Below are 21,405 nucleotides of genomic sequence, written 5' to 3'. Positions count from 1 at the left end.
CTTCTAGCACCCTCTGGTGCTCATGGCAGCTATGCATCACCATTGATCCCATTATAAAACAATCTTCCTCCCCAGGAAGAGCTGCTTTCACAATTTGAAAAAGAATACTACTGATGTGCTCCACTGCAGCAGCTTCCCACAAAAGCATATGTCCCTGATTCATACTCAGTTGTCATCTCTGTCATTGTAAGTTCTCTTTCAGTATATAAATGAGATGCTAGTTTTCATGTACCACAGAAAGGAAAACAATGTCATTTCCCTTCAAATAAATATATTCCCCAAACTGGGAACTAACATACAAATTCACTGTCCTTGCTTTAAGCAGGCTTATGCAGGCAAAACAGTAATCAATTACTTGAGTCAGTCACATCACCTCCTAAATTATGGAGTTATAAAAATGAACAGCCTTTCTTATCTCTTATTTCATTACAGAAGACTGAAAAGCATAAATTTCAGAACCCTCTTCTACTCTTTGCAATCTACAAGCTAGCTAACAAAAAAAAAAAAAAAAAAAAGAAGCAAATCACAAAGTGGAAGACCTGTCACTATCAGCATTTTTTTTTGCTATTATTTTGATTTATGATGACAAAAAGACATTCAAGACCAGCACTGGAGTTTACAAACAGATCAGATTTTGAAAGGTGCCAGATATGTGGCCCTCACGTTGAAATTGCAGCCAAGTGGGACCTCAGTGGTAAAGTGCGCAGGGAACAGCACAGGACCTGATCATAGCTCTCTTTGAGCAGCCTTCAGAACAGATAATGATACATAGCTGGATATCCTATTAAGGTGCAAGGTTGCGATGAAGTAAGGTTCAAGAAAGTAAGTAATCTGCTGAAAAGAATGTAAAATTCAATTAGCACTTCAAAACAGTTTTTGTTCTAAATTGTATTACTGACTTAATGAATTCCAGTGGTACAGGAGTATATCACACCCTGCCTTAAAGGGCTGGTATTCTGTTCCCTTGAACTCAGAGCTGTGTTTTTTCTAGATCGGTCGTACAGTTCATTACTTACATGGGCTTTCATAAAAGATTGAAGAGTTGAGAAATTCAAAATCTAGACACAGTACATAAACCTAACTAGTAACACTTGTTTAGAAAGAACTTGTCTCTTTACCAGGAAGGATTTCTTCCTGAGTTGATAACATAATCAAAAGTAATTCTATTTTCATCTACAGCATTAAAAATAAATGTTTCAGAACTACAAGTGCATTCTCTCCAGTTAGCTTACCTAAAATTACTTACACAGTGCATTCTAAATGTAAACAAATCTTCGGCCAATACATGGACTATTTGCTCGATTCATTGCAATACATTACATTAAAAAAAAAAAAAAGTCGTAAAAATGACAATCACTTCTGAAAGAGTCACAACTAATTCCTCCTAAATCACCACCAGACTGAACACAATAGAAATTCTTACTGAATGAAGACATTACAAAACGTTACTTTGGGAGAGACATGGGCAAATTTCTTCAGAGTTGCAGAGACAAACATATAAATCTTATATATTGGAAATGTAAATTTAAACAAATAAATCAGAAAACAACACAAAGCCCCCCTTCCAACCAAATAAAAACACAGAACAGGTTAGCTTAGTTTTAGTCCTTACTCAAAATATCACAAACCAGATACTTTCAGCATCTCATACTACCTCAGCCTCCTACCAGTGTTACAAGCCAGTTTTGGTTCTTTATACACTGTACACCAAGCCACATTTTCCCCACTTAAAAATACAGGTTATGACAGTGAACTAAAAGGCTAAGTGCATTTAATAAAAATAGAACTTAAAAACAAAACAAAGAACCACACACAAACAGGACTCCTAGTAAATTTATGGCAAACATTTTAACTTCAAATACAAAAATCTGAGGCTTTTTTCAAGCGAAATTATGTGGAAAAAAATCAGTTTTTTCATGAAGTGAAATCTGACCGTAAGTTGTATAAATAACCTTACATTCATTAAATATGAGACAAAGTTTTCAAGATCAATTTTTTTTATTCATAACATCATAGTAGAAAGACACTCAAATGGATGAAAATATGTCAGAACAAAGTTTAAATTAAGTCACTGCTTTCAGCACTGGGTTTCTCTGCTTCCATCAGCACAATTAATTCATATTTTCCTTCACATGCTTAAGCATTAGAACCTGGTAATGCAGCTATAATTAATGTGAGGATAAATTGAAACAGGCCAAGTTTCTGGGATATAACTAGGCTTAACTAGATTTGATGTAGACTTGGACTAAAGAAATAATAAGACTTTTCCCATTCACGTAATTAATGTGGATTAAATTAAAAGGACTATCTTTTCCTAGAGACCTTGTTTTTCCTCTCCCCGTGATAGAACTCTGGCTTTACTCAGCATCTATGGCTCAGAAAGAGTTTATCTGCCTTCACTTTCTAAAATATTCACCAGTAAGAGAACAACACAGCTGTTAAACCCAACACCTATAATCAGGCAGAACTTGTAAATTCTGCTCTCAGCTCCAGAAAGTGCATACTGTTTAATTGTTAAAGCATTTCAGATTAGGAGCCAAGCTTCTGGATGCATTATGCTCTCACATGCCTACCCAGCTCTCTATAACCACAACACTCTAATGTGTGCAGTACACCATCTGATCCTCAACCTCTAAAACAGAATTGATGAGCAATTAAGAAGAGGGCATAACGTGCCCTAGAGCTGGATAATCACAACTAGCCATCGGAACACACCTGTTACTGTTAAGTGGGACTGTTTAAAAATCATTTACAACCATACCAGAGATTGTTTCAATACTGTAATCAGCAGCCAAAAGCACACAGCTGTGTAAAAGTTATAACTACTATTCTAAACAGAGGTGAAGGGCCCAGACACCATAAATGACGCCTTACTCCAGACACTCAGGTTGCTTCTGACAGTTTTCCTTGAGATGTGAGAACATTACGTCCTCACTAACTCAGAAAACTCACAATTCATCCAAGTCATCGAATACCTGGGGTTTTAACAAAGCATACCTAATTCTTCTGCTCGGCCCTTCTGCCTGAACAAGGGAGTTACACATTATTCTGCTCAAGCTACCACACCCGCACAACTCCAGACCCAAGCAGAGCGTTTTCCTTTGCAGCTGCCCAGCAGCCCGGGCAACCCTCCGCAGCATCGGTTCAGGAGCTCTCCCGGGGACCAGGACAGACCTGCGTGCTTGGGTGACTCGGAGCGAACAAGCGGTGCCGGGCACCTGCAGGCGCCGATACTGGCGGGGCTGAACGGCACCGCTCCTCCCGGGCTCCCTCCGTCCCCACAGCGGGGGAACAGAGGCGGTGACACTGGCGGTGACACTGGCGGGGGCCAGGGCTGGGCTTGGCAGGTGGCCGGGCTCCCACTGCCGAGCAGTGACAGGATCGGCGGGGCTTCCCTACCTCTGACAAGAACACTCTCCTCGACTGTTAAACGGCCGTTAACGGACGACGAAGCGCCTCGAGGAGGCGCGAGGACGCACGATCGGGGCGCCTCGAGGAGCCGCGAGGACGCACGCGCAGCCCGCCGCGAGGAGCCGCGAGGACGCACGAGCAGCCCGCCCCCAGCGCGTCACAGCCGAGGAGCCAACCAGCGCCAGCACGAGACTGCCCTCAGCCGCCATGCCGATGGCGGGCGGAACTTACCACGGAGCGGTGCGGAGGGCGGGGCAGAGGTGAAGGGTCGCGGGTTCCGCCGAGGCAAGATGGTGGCGCCGGCGGCGCTCCGCGTGGTGCGATGCGGCGGTGGCGGCCGCCTCTGCAGTGCCCGGCCCGTCTTCTCCGCCGATGCCAAGTAAGCGGGGTTGGGGCTTCCATCCCTGGGCGGGGGCTTCTGAGCGCAGGAGCGGGGCAGCCGCCGCTCCCCGGGGGTACCCGGGGCTTCTCTCCCGCGGGCGGCGGGTAATGGGCAGCGGCTTCTCCCCCGCAGGTACCTGCTCTGCGCCTCCGGAGACTTCGTGAAGATATACAGCCTGGGCACCGGGGAGACGCTGCGGCTCATGGGCGGACATGCCGACGTGGTCACCGGCGTCCAGCTCAACCCGCGCAACCACATGCAGGTCCGTCCGGGGGTGCCGGGGTGTCCCTGCCGCCGGGGTGTCCCTGCCGCCGGGGTGTCCGGGGGTGCCGGGGTGTCCGGGGGTGCCGGGGTGTCCGGGGGTGCCGGGGTGTCCGGGGGTGCCGGGGTGTCCGGGGGTGCCGGGGTGTCCCTGCCGCCGGCCCCGCGCGGGCTGGCGGGTGTTGGCGAACGAACTGGAAGTGACTCTGGCGTTCTGGAGTTAACGTTTGTATGAGATCTGCCCGGAAGGGTGAACCTCATGGCTGTTTTCTACAATAAAACTTGTGAAATGTCATGTGGATTGCAGTGGTTGGATGGAACAATGGCAAAATGGAAGTATCAGCAAAACTTCCTTTTTTTTAATTATTAAAGAGGGGGAAAGAAGAATGTAAGAAATCAACATTTACAGCGGTTGGTGTTTGTCCCTCTCTGCTGATACAGATTTGACTAAATCCCTTTAACTTGCTGGTCTTTAATTCTGTCTGCTGGCCGCCTGTCTTCACTGCTGCTCTTGCCCTGGCTCTTAGTTCACTTGGGGATTTTTGGGTGCCTATGCATAAACAGGGATTATTTGCCAAGATGGACTGTGTCTGTGCAAAATCTGGTGCAAATGTTAATAGGTGTTCACATAATGGAGATCTGTGTGTACTCTGTTAGTCTCAAGTGATCAGACACAAATACAGGTTGTTTCTTTCATGCTTCATGAAAATGTAAATGTTGAACAAGAATAGTAGTGTTGTCTTTCTATTTCTTTGAAGGCAGCACAGAGCTGGTCTGTGTCCTGTATTTTTGATGATTCAGCCACTCAAAATTGCAGTTCCATTGATCAATCCTTCACCTTTTAAGCTGTGATTTTATGTAGAGCCTGGCTTTGATATATTACTTTAACTCATTTGGTTTTGTTTTGTTTTTTTCTCCAGCTCTATTCTTCCTCTCTTGATGGCAGCATTAAGCTGTGGGACTTCATGGATGGGATTCCCATTAAAGTATGTTCAGTTATTCCTGTTGAGCACATGCTAAAATTATTCTTGACCTACTGATAGTAGAATAAGGATTTCTGCGGGTGTTACTACAAATGGGCACAAATCAGTCTAAGATTTGTTGTTCTGCCACTAGCACAGCCTGAAAAGTGTTTGTTTCTGGCAGTAACAGAAAGTGGCATTTGATGTGTGTGTCACTGCAGAAATCCCTGATGATGCAGAATCTTTTTGTGAAAAAGATGGGATATGTAGTGACACATTGAGGGTGCTGTGTGCTGCAGATCAGAGTCTGGTATAGCTCTTGGGGAGTGGGCTGCAGGTTGTGATATGCCAAGAGGAATTGATATGATGGCTTGAAAATGTGGGCCGGTAAGTGTCCTCTTGCTCCACTTTTCTGCGAAATAGAGGCACTGTCCTCTAAGTGGGCCTTCTGCTTTTTGTTAGGGGTAAGGTACCTTCAGGTTCTTTAGAAAATGTGATGTTTCATGTTTTATTAGTACTGTTTTAACATTTGCATTAGTCCTTGATAGGATAAAGGTCTTTTTATTTGTCTTAGAATTGAGAATTTTAATTAATACATCCAGGTTTCTTTAAAGCACGTGTGTTTTCCTTATTGTAAAAATGTAGCATTGTTCACTGTTGAAAACCATACACACAAGTGTAATAACTGTTGACTGCCTTATCTTTTTTTCTTCAGACTTTCACTGTGGGATGCAAACTTCTGGCACTGTACGCGCTTGCTAGTTCTGAGGACTCAGTGTTTGTTATAATTCCCAAGAGTGGTGAAAGAGGTACAGTTTGATTTGCATCATCCTTTTTATCTAAGTTATTCTATGTCCAAGCTACTGCCACGTCAGTGGACGATATGCTGCAAGAACGTGCTTTAACCTACATCAGATATCTGCAGTCATGCAAATTTTCTGTTTTCATTCTACCACTTTTTTTTTACTATGTCTCTGGAATAGTGCCTGTCTTCACTTTCAAAGCATATGCTGCATGTGTCTGATGTTGTAGACGCAGCAAAGCTTTAAGCAGTGCTTGCCATGGTACAGGGTATGCTAGAGTATTTAAGACTACTCTTCCACCCTAAGCAGTATTAACATAAGTAGACTTGCCCTACTTAAGAGCATGCCTAGATACTTTTTCCTAGAATTTTGCTGAAATACACACAAATATAGCTCGATCTTATTCTCATTATATTACTACAAATGTCACTTCAGAGCAAGAGCAAATATTACGCAACTTTGCTTGGTTTCTGCTTGCTGTTGCACTGGTATCTGCTACCTAGTCCTCAGTCTTTAATACTATTGTTTGAATCAAAATATCTGAAACAATTATTTTTTGAAAGGTATTACAAACATTTTCAAACATAAAAAATATTGGAAGGTACTAATGTGTTAAAGGTAGAAAAAGTCTAAATCTCCTGTGTAAGAGGTGCACATAAACTTGTTTGTAAAACGTTTTGATAACTGATTTATTTTTGGTTAGATACATTCCAGCTGGTCTCGGTTAAGCTGACAAAAGCAGCAGGCCAAGATATAGAAGCCAAGGATGTGTCAGTGGTTTTGGATGGTGTGGATGCATCACCGAAGTGTACTGCATTTGGCAGAGAGGTATATTCACTTTTTAGGGGTTTTTTTCTGTTGAGTGTTGCTTGGGGTGGTTTTTCTCTCACATGAACTCTGTGCTCCTTATGCTTTTATACAAGCACAGCAGCACTGAAATAAAACTGAAGCTAAATGAATCTGTGTAAGACCTATGCTTTCTTTGACTGAAAAAACCCAGCCAAACAAAAACAAACACCCACCACCTATAATAGGAAAATATTTACTTAACATTCGCTTATATGTTATCTCCAATTTTAAGTATTTTGTAGTGAAACATGTTTTGTTTTGTTTTCTTTCGTGTGTAAGAACACAATCTGTATTTCCTAAATTGTCGTTTAACTTTATCAGGGTGAATATGTGGCATCAGTGAAGGATGTTAACCTCCAGGTGTATTTTTTTAAACGGAAACAGTTGAACAGGTAAGATTGAAAATGTCGGGTATTGATTCAGTCCAATATATCATAAATATTTGTTAACTGGTGATGTGCACACATGTTATTTTATATTTGTCAGTAACCATTTGTTTTTATGCTGGAGGGGATGTAATCAGTATATAAGCAGCTTCCTGTAGAGGCAAAACAGGAGGTGCGGCAGCGGTAGCTGCTTTTTTCGGCTCAGTCATGTGTTTTTTTCAGGTAAATACTTAGGCTGATGAAGGACTGAAACAAGTGACATAGTGTGGTCAGGGTCAAAATGGGCAGAGGGAGGAAAAGGGGGTGAAAGAAGAGAGAAAGAAGGAAAAATCTTGCAGCTTGATTGAAGGCAAAAAACTAAAGAAAAGAGAAAAATAAGTCTGTCACTATTTTTTGGAGGGTGCATGTAACTATAACATCTTGGAGATGTTTATTTCTGCTAGTCAGAATTCTTTTTATGTGCATTAGGTGATCCTCTTGAAGCTTTGTTTAAAAAAAAAAACAAATTAGCAAACCAAAAAAACCCCAAACAATTGATATAATTAAAGTTACATTCTTAACTCTTGAAGGTTTTCTGTAAATACGATGAAGACCAAAGGTGGAAACCATGACTTCACTTGCGTGGTGTGCCATCCTACAGAGGATTGCATTGCAACTGGCCATGCTGATGGAAAGATCCGTCTCTGGTATGTGTGTTTTGATGCGGCTGTGCACCCATAAACTGATGTGACCACAGGAATTAAGTGGAACCTGAGCAAAGCAGACTAAGTCATCCTGAGCATTGCCATTTTCAGAAGTCATAATGAGCAAGGAACATCAAGCCCTGTGAAGCTGTAGGACTGACACTGACAACAGTGTCAAATGGGAAAATGCTCTGTTGGTGATGTTGTGCTTGAAGAACTGTTCTGTTCCCATATAGGAGGAATTTCCACCACAAGAAAGAGTATACGTTTTCCACACTGCACTGGCATCATGATATTGTCTTGGATCTAGCTTTTTCTGTGGAGGGTGAGTAAAAAAAAACCCAACAACAAAAACCAAACCACAATACTCCAAAAAGCAACAAAACCCAACAAACCAAATTAAAAAAACCCACCACCAAAAACCTTTCAAAGTTGAAGAATTGTAGCGGTGAGGGGAAAAATAAATAGGAAGTTTGATTTTGCCCACTTACTAACAGATCGATTCCTATAATTTTAAATATGCACAGGAAGGAGCTAAAATAAAAACGGAAGCTGTTGTTATTTTTTCATATAATTTGATTACCATTCATAATGTCAAATATCTGCCTTCCATGGTAGAATGTAAAATCTAACCCCTCCTTTTACCTTTTTCCCCACTCTCACTGCCCTTCATCACTAAAACTCATGAGTTTTTGCCAGAGTCTTATTTGGATCCAAAGAAAACAAGTCTTGTCTGAGCTCAAACCTAGTGGCAAAAATACAGTTAACTTTTATCTGAATTGTGTGATCTGAACCATTCTCCTTAGGATATTTCTTACTGCAAAGTACTTCTGATAGATAGGAAACAATTGAGCTATATTCTAACACAAATACTGAGCTGATTCAGAAAGTAATGGGATCGACTGCTCCCAAAGCATGTTTATGTGTGTTGCCCAGGCTAGACATGAGGAATAATTGCCTTGGATGTGACAGTTTAAGGAAGTTTTATGAGAAACCTATGTTTGTCTGTCATTGTAAACTTTCCTAAGCAAAACTTATAACTGTATTTTTATTACCGGAAAAGGAACCAGCTTGCTGAGCGGCGGAGTTGAATCTGTCCTAGTTCTGTGGCAAAACCTGTCAGACCGTCAGAAGGATTTCCTTCCTCGCCTGGGATCTGGGATTGAGTACACCTCTGTGTCACCTGATGGCACGCTCTGCTGTACCTTGCATACAGACAACAGTAAGCAAAACATATTTTATCACTTAATGCAGAATGGAAGGCAGATCTGTGCGAGTTTGTTCACGTCCGATGAATTAACTTGATACTACATAAAAGTTAAGTATTGATCTGAAAGGGCAGACGTGTGAAGTGATCTTTTGCTCTTTCTGTGGATTTGCTTGGCGACCGCTGTAACTAGGCTTTTCCCCTTGATGTAGGGGTGTCATAAATTGTGAAAAATACGTATTTGAAGGATGAAGTGTACAGTTGGTTGAGGTCCCTTCCCCACTGTGAGATGTGGTTTCATTGCAGAAGCCTTTTACCAGACTTTATATGCTTTTCCTTTCAGGAATTTCGATCATCAACAGCAACCTAAGATTTTCCAGAAGTATTCAAGGGCTAATCAAAAGTAAGTGCAACAAAATATATCTTCCATATAGAGTGCAGAATGTGTCACTTCCCATCTTGGGTCATTTCTCATGTGATTTTTGTTTCCAGGTGCAGATGTCAAGACTGGTCTAGTGGTTGATCCTAGAACCAAAGCTTTGGTGCTGAATGGAGAGCCCGGCCACTTGCAGTTCTATTGCCTCCAAAGTGACCAGCAGCTGTTCAGTGTAAGTTGGATGGGCTTGTCCTAAAACTCTTCACTTACTCAATCAAGTAGGTTACGCATCAGAAGTTATTTGAAGACTTAGTATGGCAAAGGGGGGAAAAAAGCCAGCAGCTATACCACGAGAATGGATTTCAAGCTGAGATGTTTTTGGCTTTATCACAAATTTCTTTTACTTGTTAGGCATAGCTAAATGTTGATAGTTGAATGAATACTTCAGAAGTGTGCTGCTCCTGCTAAATGTTAAAAATTTCTAGGTAAAACCCCTCTGGAATATCTGTCTTTGTTATTTTTCCCCCCTTCTTTCCTACACTTACCATTATTGTGGGATGTATATGCCTTAATTCTGCTTTCCCCGCTGTTTTTTTTATGCCACAGCCCAGTCAGTTCTAATTGGTGCTTTCAGAACATCCTTTTTCCGTAGTTTTACATCTCTAAATCTACACTTGAATTTTGAAATGTAATTTTGGCCTTATTGTTTTGCAGCTGGATATTGTGCAACGACAATATATTCATCAGGCAGGTTTAAAACAAGTTGACTTGGTAAAAGTTGCATTTAGTGCCCAAGGCAAGTGGTTAGCAACAGTAGAAGAGCGAGAAGAAGAAACTGACCCTGAGTTACAGTTGAAGCTGTGGTTCTATGATGAAGAAACACAAAGGTAATGATAATAGAGCTGGCCTTCCAGATGTCAAAATCCAGAGTATCACAGAAATACCTACACAGGCTTTGTCTTGCAAAGGCAGAGTTTTCCCAGATTGACTAATGAAGTTATAGGGAAGACCCTAGGGAGAGTTTACTGTGCATGCTATACACATCTGAAACAACACACAGAGCTGAAGTAAATACACATTGGAAATAATTGCTCTGAAATTAATTTGCTTGTATTAATCAGACAGTCTGTTTTAATCATGGGAGTTAAATTCACACATTTAAAATCATGGATTTGACGAAATGCTTCTGTAGCTTGTTCAGTTTTCCTACCTCTGTCTAATCCATCATTAGTTGATTAGTCCTTTTAGGCTACAGAAGATTATGACTTTAGTGTTGGTTTGGGGCTTTTTTCTTTAGCTAACACACACATCTGGTTCATACATTTTCCCTGATTTTTCTTATTTACAAAAAAAAATATATTGTGTTTTACTATAAATTGTTATTTTCCTAAAGAAGAAACAAGGCAAAGTAAAGCCAATCTGTGTAGTTGCTATGTGACTGATTTTTCTAAGTACTGGAAAGACTGCCTGGTGTTCAGGTGACATATTTGAGTGATAATCCTTTCTCAGCGCTGGACTACAGTCTCTCTTGCTGTATGGAAGTGATTAGGGAAATCTGACCTGTAAATGTGATACCATTTAGATATGTAACCAGACAGAAGTTTCTTTGATTCCTCTTCTCCCAGAGGAATTCTCTGCCAGAATTGTCTTGAACTGAAGTGTTCCCCAGGTTCCAAATGAAATAAAATGGCAAGCTTCTGTTTTCTTTTCCTATAGCTTTAAGCTAAATACTAGAATAAATATGCCCCATGATGACCACATAACAGACATGTGCTTTCGCGACATGGATGAAATGGAAGATGACTCTCTGATACTGGTAACAACTGGCAGAGACTGTGTTTTTAAAGTCTGGGTGATGGTAGAAGACACCGATCCGGAGGGTAAGTACCGTCTAAAGATCACTTACTTACCACCTTGTAACATGCCATAGAAACTCTGACCCTAAACTGCATCCTTTCAGAAGGAAGCCCTCGAGTCCCATGTATTTACCTATTTGTATTGTGTTCTCCTGAGCATCCTCTGTGATGGAGTTCTGTCCTGGCTTTGCAGTATGATGGATTGATGCGGAGGTTCCTGAAACAGTGGGGAGCCTGCTGCAGAAGGGAATTGTAGCCGGCATTGATTGTTTAAAGGATTGTTTGTGGTAATGATTTTTCCATGGTGGGAAATGCATTTTTGTCACTCCTCTGGGTAGTCTTTTTGTTTGACGCTTCTCCTCAAGGGGGCAGTATGCAGAAATGTGGTACTTTATTTTAGTTGACTTAGTGTAAAATAACAGCACCTTGCCATTCTGCAGCTCCACCACTTCAGAGTTCATTTTTTGAACATCCCTCCTCCCCATTAGATATCTGAATGTTCTAGAATAGATACTTAGGATCCACTTCCAAGATACCTAAGTAATGAAATTTCACCTTTGAAAATGCCTGCTGATGTTCCCTTGTTTCAAACAGAACAGCTGAGGGATGTGTATTACACAGCATGTATTCATATACTAGGATTTATACATATATTTACTTAATAGCAACTCTGAAAGAAGTTTTTTCTTTTTTGTTTTTTGTTTGTAAATTATTCTAATCTAGATTCTATATTAATGAGCATATACTTTGATCCTGAGTACAGTGTGGGCTGGGGATGAAACCTAATGGGGTCTGCTTCCTTCAACAAGATAGTTTTGTATCTGCTGACTGGCCTCAAAGGTGGTGTTTGTGTATAATGATTTTGTTTTTAAGTGACTATACAGAGTTCTGTTTCATGGCGTGAGTAAAAGTACAAATTAGTGCTGACTTCTGTGGTGTATTTGCTCAGGAGGGCAGGGTAAGAATGCTCAGGTAGAAAGATTCAACATAGCGCAAGTTCTGTGTGGTAAATATTAACAAACTAAATGTAATTCATTTACACTGGCATGTTTTTATTTGCAGTAGATCCCTCACTGTGCCTCTAGATGGTGCCAGGCGGTTTACAGTAGTGAATTGTTTCTGGCTTTTTTTACAGGCAGGTCTATTTAATCATCAACTTGTAGCCATTATATAGAGGATATCTTAGCATAGGGTGAGCTTATTTTCCTTTCTTCCCTCATCCTACTCATATGTTTCAAAAGCGTGCTGTATACATTTATTTATACTGGGAAATGTATGTTATGTGGTAAGTACAGCACTTTGCTTCTCTTTATTTAACAGTAGTTATCAACAGTGGGAAAAGTATCCCAGCCGAATGCACTGGCAGGTTAGCCAAGCCAAGGAAACACACTGATGGCTCACTTGAAGGTCCTCAGACTTTCTGTAAATGAACCAGGAGTTTCTTTGTACTGTGTTCAAATTTTTAGTAATACTCACGTTCTTGCTACAGTTTTAAAAGAACAATATGTTTCAGAACAGTAAATGTTGCATCTACTTCAGTATCTTTTTTCTTTTATCTAACATTTGCCTATTTGAGAGCACAGTTAATGTAGTTGGCAAAGTAAACATGAATATTGTTACCGTGTCAGTCTCAGGATTCACTATTCAAATGCAAAACTGAAGACAAATGTAAAATCTACTATATGCTTCTTGTACAGGACAAATTCTCTATCTTACTCTTGAGCCTGTTTTGCAGCCGTAATACTTGAGTTCCTTCTTCATGTGTAGACTTGAATTAACTGTCTCGTTTATTCATTGCAGCACAGCAAAGCGTGAGCTGGAGCTGTGACTTTGTAGGCAGCTACCACAACTACCAGGCTACTAACTGCTGTTTCTCAGAAGACGGCTCTTTGCTTGCTGTTAGCTTTGAAGGAACTGCCACTGTTTGGGATTCAGTTACTTGGGATCTTAAGTGTACATTTTGCCATCCACCTGGAAAAATAAGGTATGTTTTTCATCTGGCTTTCTATGTTTTTCTTGAACTCTTGGAACAGAAAGAACTGATTCATAGTTGTCCAAGACCTTGTGTATGTTTGTATAAACATGGAATTTAACAGTCTTAAGTTCATATGTAGAAAAGACTCTTAAAATAGCTTTTAGGTGGTTGGTAGTTTGCTGTTAAAAATAAGATCAAGCTTTGCAGTTTCATCGTCCTTGCTTATCACTCTTGTACCTCCTGTACTCAAATATCTATCACTGGGCACACAGCAGTGTGTTAATAGCCCTTCTCATTTTCCCTGTTAATCTAGGGATGAATCAAAGTACTGGAAAAGTATAAATGTAACAAGTTTGTGTTTTATACATGTATGGATGCATACAAATAGAAATTATACGGTAAACCATAAAGGTATATTGACCTTATTATCTGTTATAATATACGTGTTTTGGTCCTTGCTAACCTCTGCTAGAAAATCCGCATTTGCCTGGCAGACTATTACAGCACACTGCATCGTGTGCTGTCCTGGTAAAAAACATCCTGAATGTCTAGATACCATTCTGTTGTGTAAGGGTAATAAGGAATGGCATAGGTCAAAGGCAGAGAGAAAAGCTAAAAGCTCAAAGAATGGACAGCCTTAATATTGAGTGTCCTGGAATGTGAAATATAGAGCAGTTGCTCATCCAATATCATTTGTGTTATGACAAGCTTGGAAAAATAGGGTCACCTCCCTGGTTCATCTACTTAATTTCTGTGCCAGAGCTCTGTATCTAAGCAATTGCTGAAACAGGAAGATGCTATAAACCTGCTATAGTGGCCTTTTTCAATGCTAAGGTTTTTCTGACTGCTTCTCAGACTTGGTACTCAGTCATAACTGCAATAACGTTGGAGGTTCTTAATATACCAAATTTCACAAAACACCTAAAATCAAAAGCAAAACATTGCCTGGTCACAATATTTTAAAGACTGACATAAAGCATCACAGAAAGATATACAGAAAAACATGGGAGTGAGAAATCTCTGTATGTTTCTAAGTTTTTCTTCTTTGTGATCAAGTCTATTTTGTTCATACTGGTCTTCTAAGATTAGAAATGGAGAAATGTGATTCTCAAACTGTTCTGCAGGAAAATCGTGGGAGGGATGTCAGACACATCTTCCCTGTATCTATGGGGAAGGCTTCTGTTGATCACTTGGCACAGTGGCAAGCTTTTCCCAGTCTAGTTGCTCCTTTTGTAGCCCTTACTATATGCTATATTAAAAGGAAATAAAATACTCTAGGACTATATTAAATGACTATTAATTGCATAACCTCATAGGGCTGTGTTTTAGTATAGCAATTCCATCCCTTATTAGCTTTTTTGAAAACCTTCTATAGCATTAGAAATCAAAAGGCTGTTCTATTATTCTTAAACAAGAGACTGAGAAATTAAAGTGAAAACAAATCACACACTTCCTTCAATTTGAGCAGACTATAACAGCAATTTTTTTTTCCTATTCCTCTTTCTAGTGCTTAGAGCAATAATAGGAATTCTTTAAATACATAATTTCTTTTCCAGTCCCAACGTGAACACTTACTAGCACTTATGGGTTTGTAACTTATTAAATAAGAGCTTAAAATCACTCCTTGAAATTAGAATGTTGTAGGAACATGTAATCCTGTATATTCATGTCACTAGAGGTGATAGCAAAAAGCAAATTTCTCTTCATTTAAATATCAGAACTAAACCTTAATTATCTGGTTTGTACCTTGTGAATCACTACTGTAGAGAAACTAAGATGAAATCTGGAAGTCATTCACTTGTTTTGACTTTTTACTTCTGTAGGAACATCTGCTTTGGGAGACTAACATGTTCCAAGTACCTTATTGGTGCCACTGATCATGGCTTTCTGTGTTGCTGGAACCTGCTCAGTTGTGCATGTAAGATCTGCGTAACTGCGTGCTAGAGTAGTAACATAACACTTGAATTTACTATGAAACCTTACAATAATTCCAGTTTGATTCCAGATTGATCCACTACAAAATGTCCTGTGAAATGTAGATTTTCATACTTCAGTCAATACAAGCATCCTGGCCAGCGTGCATGTGCTTTGTGTGCATGTGCAGAGTAAATTCTAAGTTAGATGATTGATAAGACAATAATAGCTAGTATTTCCTGTGTTTGTGTAAAAGTTGATACTGTTTGTGTACTTTTTATTCATCTGGGAATAAGGGACGTTGCATGGCTCTTCCAGGGGCCTTGCATGTTTTTCCCATTTGACCTTTGTTTGGCAAAGCAGGGGGATGGAGCTGAATGCTGCCTTTTCACAGCTGCCTGTTGCGGTGTTTGCTTTGCAGTGGAATGGAGTGCTCACCTCAACATCTTAGTTCTGCAACCAGATCCCCTCTCAGAACATATTGCTGCTGTCTCGTGGCTCTCAAAAGAGTCCAGCTGTAAGTACAAAGACTTCTTTGACAAGTAGTAAAAAGTCAGTGGAATTTAGAAGTGTGAAAGCATAATTTCTAGAAAAGGTTTTCTTAGAATTCAGCCCCATGAAAGCTGTAAGACAGACGTGAGGCTGTGTTTGCACCTGTGGAAAGCTGAGCAATGTCTAACAGCGGCAGTCAAGTAAAGCATTTGGTTCCCCATCTTTTCCTCCAACGGATCGTTTGTGGATGTTCTGTGGGTGAAGGTCATGAATGTTCTTGACGCTCTCCTTTAAATGCAAAACTGGTAGAACTGTCCAGCTAGAGCTTTGACTATAAGTTATTATTACTCTTCCTAGAGCTACTGTTCCACAGGAAGTTTAATTTTCAAGTGTGTTCTCTGGATTGGAATACTGTGAAATGTACCTCCTGTTATGCAGTAAGGTTATCCAATTAAAATTCCTGCAAACTAGTGCTTAAAGGCATTCCTCTCCAGCCCTTGCTGGCTGTGGTGCACAGGGCTTTGACAGCGACCCAGGAAAGTAAGAATTTCGTGATTTAAAGAGAAGACATTCTTGGTTTTGCAGTGTTTGTGTTTAAACCAAATGAACCACGGCCAATCTATATCCAGAGAAACCTTTGTAAAGAAAAGATCCAGCTTGCTGCCTTTGTTCCAAGAGATGAACCTGAAACAGATGGCTCAGAAAAATACCTTTGGCTAAGAAGATCCCAACTATTTTTCCTTACGGATACACAAGTAAGTAATAGTGATTGGCAGCTGGTTCCTGGGGAAAAAGTATTTTCCTGAATGTGGGTTGACAGGAATTCAGAGTTCTGCTGTAAGAGTTTCTTTTTTTGATTTCAAGGCAGCATAGGCCATGCTTTGTTCTTTCATCAAAGCTTTCTACCACCGAAGCAACTTCAGTTCAAAATCGATAATTGACTGCTGATAGTTTTTGCTGCCTCATTCTTACAAGAAACTAGATCATTTGGGCATGTTGCCTGTGCTGTTTTTAACCTAACCACCAAGAAGCTGCATTATTGCTGAGTATCCAAATGTTCCATATGATATCCAGTTTTCCCTGTAATACGTGGGTGGGTTTTTTGTTTGTTTTCCCAAGCAGTCTGTATAGAGCCTCTAGGCCCATTCCTGCTTCCTTTCAGTGTGTTTATAAAATGAAGAGGAAGAGATGTGTTTGCCTCTTCCACTTGACTGATAAAAGCTTTTAGGCCAGTTGGAAGCAACTGTGGGCAAAGTCTGGAAGTACGGGAAGCAATTTTCACGTGCTGTAACACTGCTACGTCCTTCTGCATTTTAGGAGCTAATGACACTTAGCACCAAGCCTCTAGAAGAAAGGCTTACAGCGTCAAGCAAACAGGTACCTCTTACAGAATTTCTGACAGATGTACAGAGCAGTTCAAAATTCTTTCCATGATCCGTTTGGAAGATTCAGATTTCCTTCTGTGGTGAAAATGCATGCCAGATATTTAGATGGAGTCATAGGTGCTTAGCTGAAGGGGCAGTAATCTGTATTTGCTTATTTTTTGACAGAATTAATGTTTGTAAAAAACCTTTAAAAAATAAGAACTAGTAAGCTACTCTCTTCTTATTTCCCCTAAACAAAAAAATTGATACTTTTCTAAAGGGATTCAGGTGACACCAATGAAGCAAAAACACTTTGTTTGAATAAGATCATTCCTTATCTTGTTATCTTTAACACTTGGAACCTTGAGTGTGGCCTGAACTGCGCTTTCTGGTGAGGATGACCAGTTGTCAGCCAGTTGTGACATTATCAGTGAGAAGGGATTTCAAAATGACATTCTAGCATGCACTTCTGTGGAGGAGCAGTCTGGGACATTTGATCTTTTAAATCCATGTTGAAGAAGCATTTCATACCCACGGACCAGAATAAAACAGTAGCGCTCGATAGATCTATTTTATCTAACCAACCAAATCACAGTATAAGTTAATATCTTTCTAATGCAAAATCCAATGGGCATGTGCTCACAAGCAATCAGTTTCTTTGGAAGGCGGGGGAATAATTCAGTGTTCAAATGAAGGGATTTAGATACAGGAAAATGCCAGAAGGCAATTGCCATGTCTTGCTTCAAGCTACATAAATAAATCACTCAGCAGATGATACTGGGGTATAAATGATCTCTTAGTTGTAAGTGTAATGTAAAAGCCCAACTGAGTTTTTCTGGCATGTGCACCAACTTCTGTATTTGGAAGTTAATTGGTAGATCAACCAACCAAAATCTGGTGTCCTTGAATCCAGACCCTGGAGCATTTTATTGCCTCTGTGAAGGATTCTCAGGATGCCCAGCGGGGAATGAGTACAAAGAGCCATATGACTCAGTTGAGTTAAATTTGAGTGTAGAGTTTTGTCACCTAGGTTGATTTTTGAATTTGGTAACTTAGAATGAGATAGAACTTAGATTTGTGACACTAAAATTCTACTTAAAACTTTCACCTTTTTCAAGCTGGCAGTAGAAGAAAGTCTTCCTGTGACCCCATTTAGCTTGCTATTGGGAAAGCACAGACGTCAGCAGTCACAAGAGGATATAGACCTTGGAAAACTCGTCATTCATAATAAGCAAGAGCAAGATTCACCTGCTGTCAAAGAGGTGAGTGTAATTACTGTGAAGTGTACAAACAAAATCATGACAAACAAAAACTTTCATAAAGCTTCTGTTTTATCTTTTCAGCTTTTGCACACTCCAGCACATGTTTTGCCATCGGCTTCCTTCCTCTGTCCTATATTTATTAAGTCATTGCTCATCTCCAAAGAGAACAAAAGGTAAGAAAATGGAAGAATTGAAGTTATTTTAAATTATGTACATCTTTGTGTAAAGTGTAAAAGCAGTTTTCCAAAGTTCTTAATTCTTTTATTGACATAAGTTAGTAAAACACTTTCTTGTAGCAAGTTGTATTTAAAACAACTCAGTTTTTGTGAGATACGTGGACTGGCCATTTCATCTGTTGGCTCTTTTGTTGCTGTTTGGCATAATGTGCTCGTATGCAAAATTTTGCCTTTGGAACTCAAATGTTCTTTATGAATTTAACTTTATCCTAGGGATTTAATGTTTTTAGTATGATTTTTTGATAAATGTTAGGTTCTCAACTTCATTTGAAGTTATGACGACTTCCTGCATAATTCTTAGGTTTGGTTTCTAGATACCCCAAGAAGGGTAGTCCTTGGATTTAATCTTAGGAGATTGTTTACAACTCAGATTTCATTCCTAATTAAGCTACAAAATTATAAGTGTATACTGTGAACACAGTTTGCTAAGCTTGTCTTACAATGCATTAAGCCTGATTTAATGGAGTAGTTTGATAGGTACTTAAAATGTATTGTAGCTTGCTCCTCTGAGATCGATGTATGCTGCTAGAAAATTAATGCAGGCAGAGGGATTATGACTGTAGTCTTGTATTAGAGTTAATATCTTGTCACTTACACTGAAGCCAATTAAATGCATTTTTTATTCAGTCTCTTTTTTAAAGTGCTCAATTTTGCCAAGCCAGAGATGAAAATGTGTCACTGGTATCAGCTGCAATTCTGCATTTGCAAAGACCAGTGAGAGGATGGTTTACCCAGAAAAAAGCACCAGTTTGAGTAGTTTTTGAACGTGCATTATATTCTGTCACAACAGCAGTATAATCAGCTCTGCTCCATTGTGTTGGCCAGTATTGCTGCTTTCTTACTGGTTGGCCCAAGTAAAAGTCTTTTTGCTACATAAAGAAAACTCTGGCAAAAATCTAATATAAGGAACATGTAGAAGTTTCCATGTAGTTTCAGGACTGAAGAATTTGGGAGTTCAGTGGCCTGTGTAAATATTAGCACACGTAGAGCTTGTACTTTGACATGGGGAATTCGTTATAGTTACCTATAAGGGCTGTAGGATTGGACTCTTGAAGAATGACAAGAGTATATCACTATAGATTAATTTTCTTATTAATATTAAATAATTTCATTTTCCTTGGCAGTAGAATATTAATGTATTATACATCCTCCACCATTTACATTTTGTGAGTGATAAATAGTTTGTATTTGAACAGACGATTTTTAGGAGACCAGTACTGTTCTGCCATGCAGGTCATTCCTAGTGAGATCCCAAATTTTTATACAACAGACATTTGAATTAATACAATTAATGACCATGTTGTAAATGGTAACTGTTTATATAATTCTTTGGAAGTGCGCTTTCTACGTCAGAACAGGTTTAACTCTTGAAGTCAGAAGGGAGCGGCCACTTTAAGCACCTCCCTATGATTAGAAAAACAAACCAAACCTTTTTCCTTTTAAAGTTACACTCTAGGTATTGTAGCAGTTTTTAAGACCAAGTGACCTTTTTCAGATTGGAAAGAGAAGAATGGCCTTCTTGAATATTGTCTCATCTACCAGTGTATCCAATGTTTCTAGTTCTGTAGGAGTGTGAGATTATAACTTTTCACATGATGATGATCTGCCTGTTCTGACATTATGTATTATATTTGGAGAAATAAAAATACTTTGTTAAGTGTACTTAGAACAGAGGACAGCTATTTGAAAAATGGCTTGTAATTGAGATGGCCAAAGAAGTAGTTTGTAAGTAGCCTGAGATTAAAAAAATAAATGAAATCTAATGTTTACATAGTTATTTGCATGATAATTTACCTCTCTCCTATAGTATGTGATACTATAGTATGTGAAAGTACTCATTAATTTCATTAATTGGGCTGTTTCTAATTATCTTCCTTTTACAGTGCTGAAGAAGTTGCTGATGAAGTAGAAATGGAAAGTGAAAAAGCAGATGATGATTCAGATGAGGAAAGAGATGTTACTGAAATGGAACAAGAAGATACAAGTCCTTCAGAATTGTTAGGAGAGATGACATATAAACTGTCTAAATACCAGGAAAAAGAGCTACGAAAAATAAGAAAAATGGACTACAGCTGGATATCAGCTTTCTAAACAGACATCTTGTCTTTTTAATACTGTAAAGTGAAGCTTTGTGGATTAAATATTCTTTAAAAAAAAAATCTTCCAAGTCCTTTAGCAAGAAACTTTAGCAGCCTCTGTTCCCATAAGAAAGGAGAACAAGGGGAAGGGATGAACATTTTGAAAAGCTGGTTCTCCTCCTAGTTTATTACCTATTCTCTGTGACCTTAGAAAACATTTAACCTGTTGGGTTTTTTGTTGTTTGGGTTTTTTTTTCCCCTTGCAAGCATATTTAAAAGGCTAATACCAAACCAGTTCAATATCTGCCTTGTGATCAGTTAGCAAAGTGACTGCTGAGCTGCTGAAAATCTCCCCCAGTGAGGCTGGGCCACTGATGCCAAACCAACAGCAGCAAACAGCTTCTCTTAGTAAGTACTTATTGCAAGATGTGTACGGGAAATGAGATTGGTTCTCAGCAGTGCTGTGTGCAGGTAAGTAATGAGTCCCCTCCTCAGATGTTCCTCTTGAGCTGTTGAGACATGACAAATGGTTTAATACAGCTGATTCTAGACTATAGATACCTACATCTTTGCTGGCGTTCATAGAGCATGGACTTGCTTGGGCATTGGATACTTACATGTATCAGAGCACGATGAAAACTTTGAAAATATCAAGAAAACTGCATCATGTAGAGCAGGGGTGTCAAACTCACTTTCACCAGGGGCCACATCAGCCTCGTGGTTGCTTCAAAGGGCCGAATATAATTTTAGGAGTGAAACTACTCCTACATTCACACAGTCCTAAAATTACATTCAGCCCTTTGAAGGCAACTGTGAGGCTGATGTGGCCCCCAATGAAAACGAGTCTGACAGCCCTGATATAGAGGATGTGTCTTTTCCTGCCAGCCAGTCTAGTAGGCCTCTTGTGC

The 21,405-nt window shown here is 39.7% G+C and overlaps 1 protein-coding gene across 1 annotated transcript; it reads left to right on the top strand.

Annotated features, from left to right (window-relative positions):
- Positions 1-3,676: 3,676 nt before the first annotated feature.
- WDR75 (WD repeat domain 75) lies at positions 3,677-20,510 on the top strand (the record flags this gene model as incomplete). The annotated part of the gene is made up of 21 exons (XM_080346801.1): positions 3,677-3,790; positions 3,926-4,055; positions 4,975-5,040; positions 5,732-5,825; positions 6,523-6,647; positions 6,990-7,060; positions 7,624-7,740; positions 7,974-8,062; positions 8,801-8,959; positions 9,288-9,347; positions 9,437-9,552; positions 10,035-10,207; positions 11,037-11,200; positions 12,977-13,160; positions 14,975-15,069; positions 15,487-15,582; positions 16,143-16,312; positions 16,875-16,934; positions 18,040-18,183; positions 18,265-18,356; positions 20,303-20,510. The coding sequence occupies exons 1-21, from the start codon at positions 3,702-3,704 to the stop codon at positions 20,508-20,510; spliced, it is 2,502 nt and encodes an 833-aa protein (XP_080202927.1). The 5' UTR covers positions 3,677-3,701.
- Positions 20,511-21,405: the final 895 nt, after the last annotated feature.

Source organism: Nesoenas mayeri (genome assembly GCF_963082525.1).
Source record: "Nesoenas mayeri genome assembly, chromosome: 6".
Taxonomy (NCBI): domain Eukaryota; kingdom Metazoa; phylum Chordata; class Aves; order Columbiformes; family Columbidae; genus Nesoenas; species Nesoenas mayeri.
This window is presented reverse-complemented; position numbering and strand designations above follow the sequence as displayed.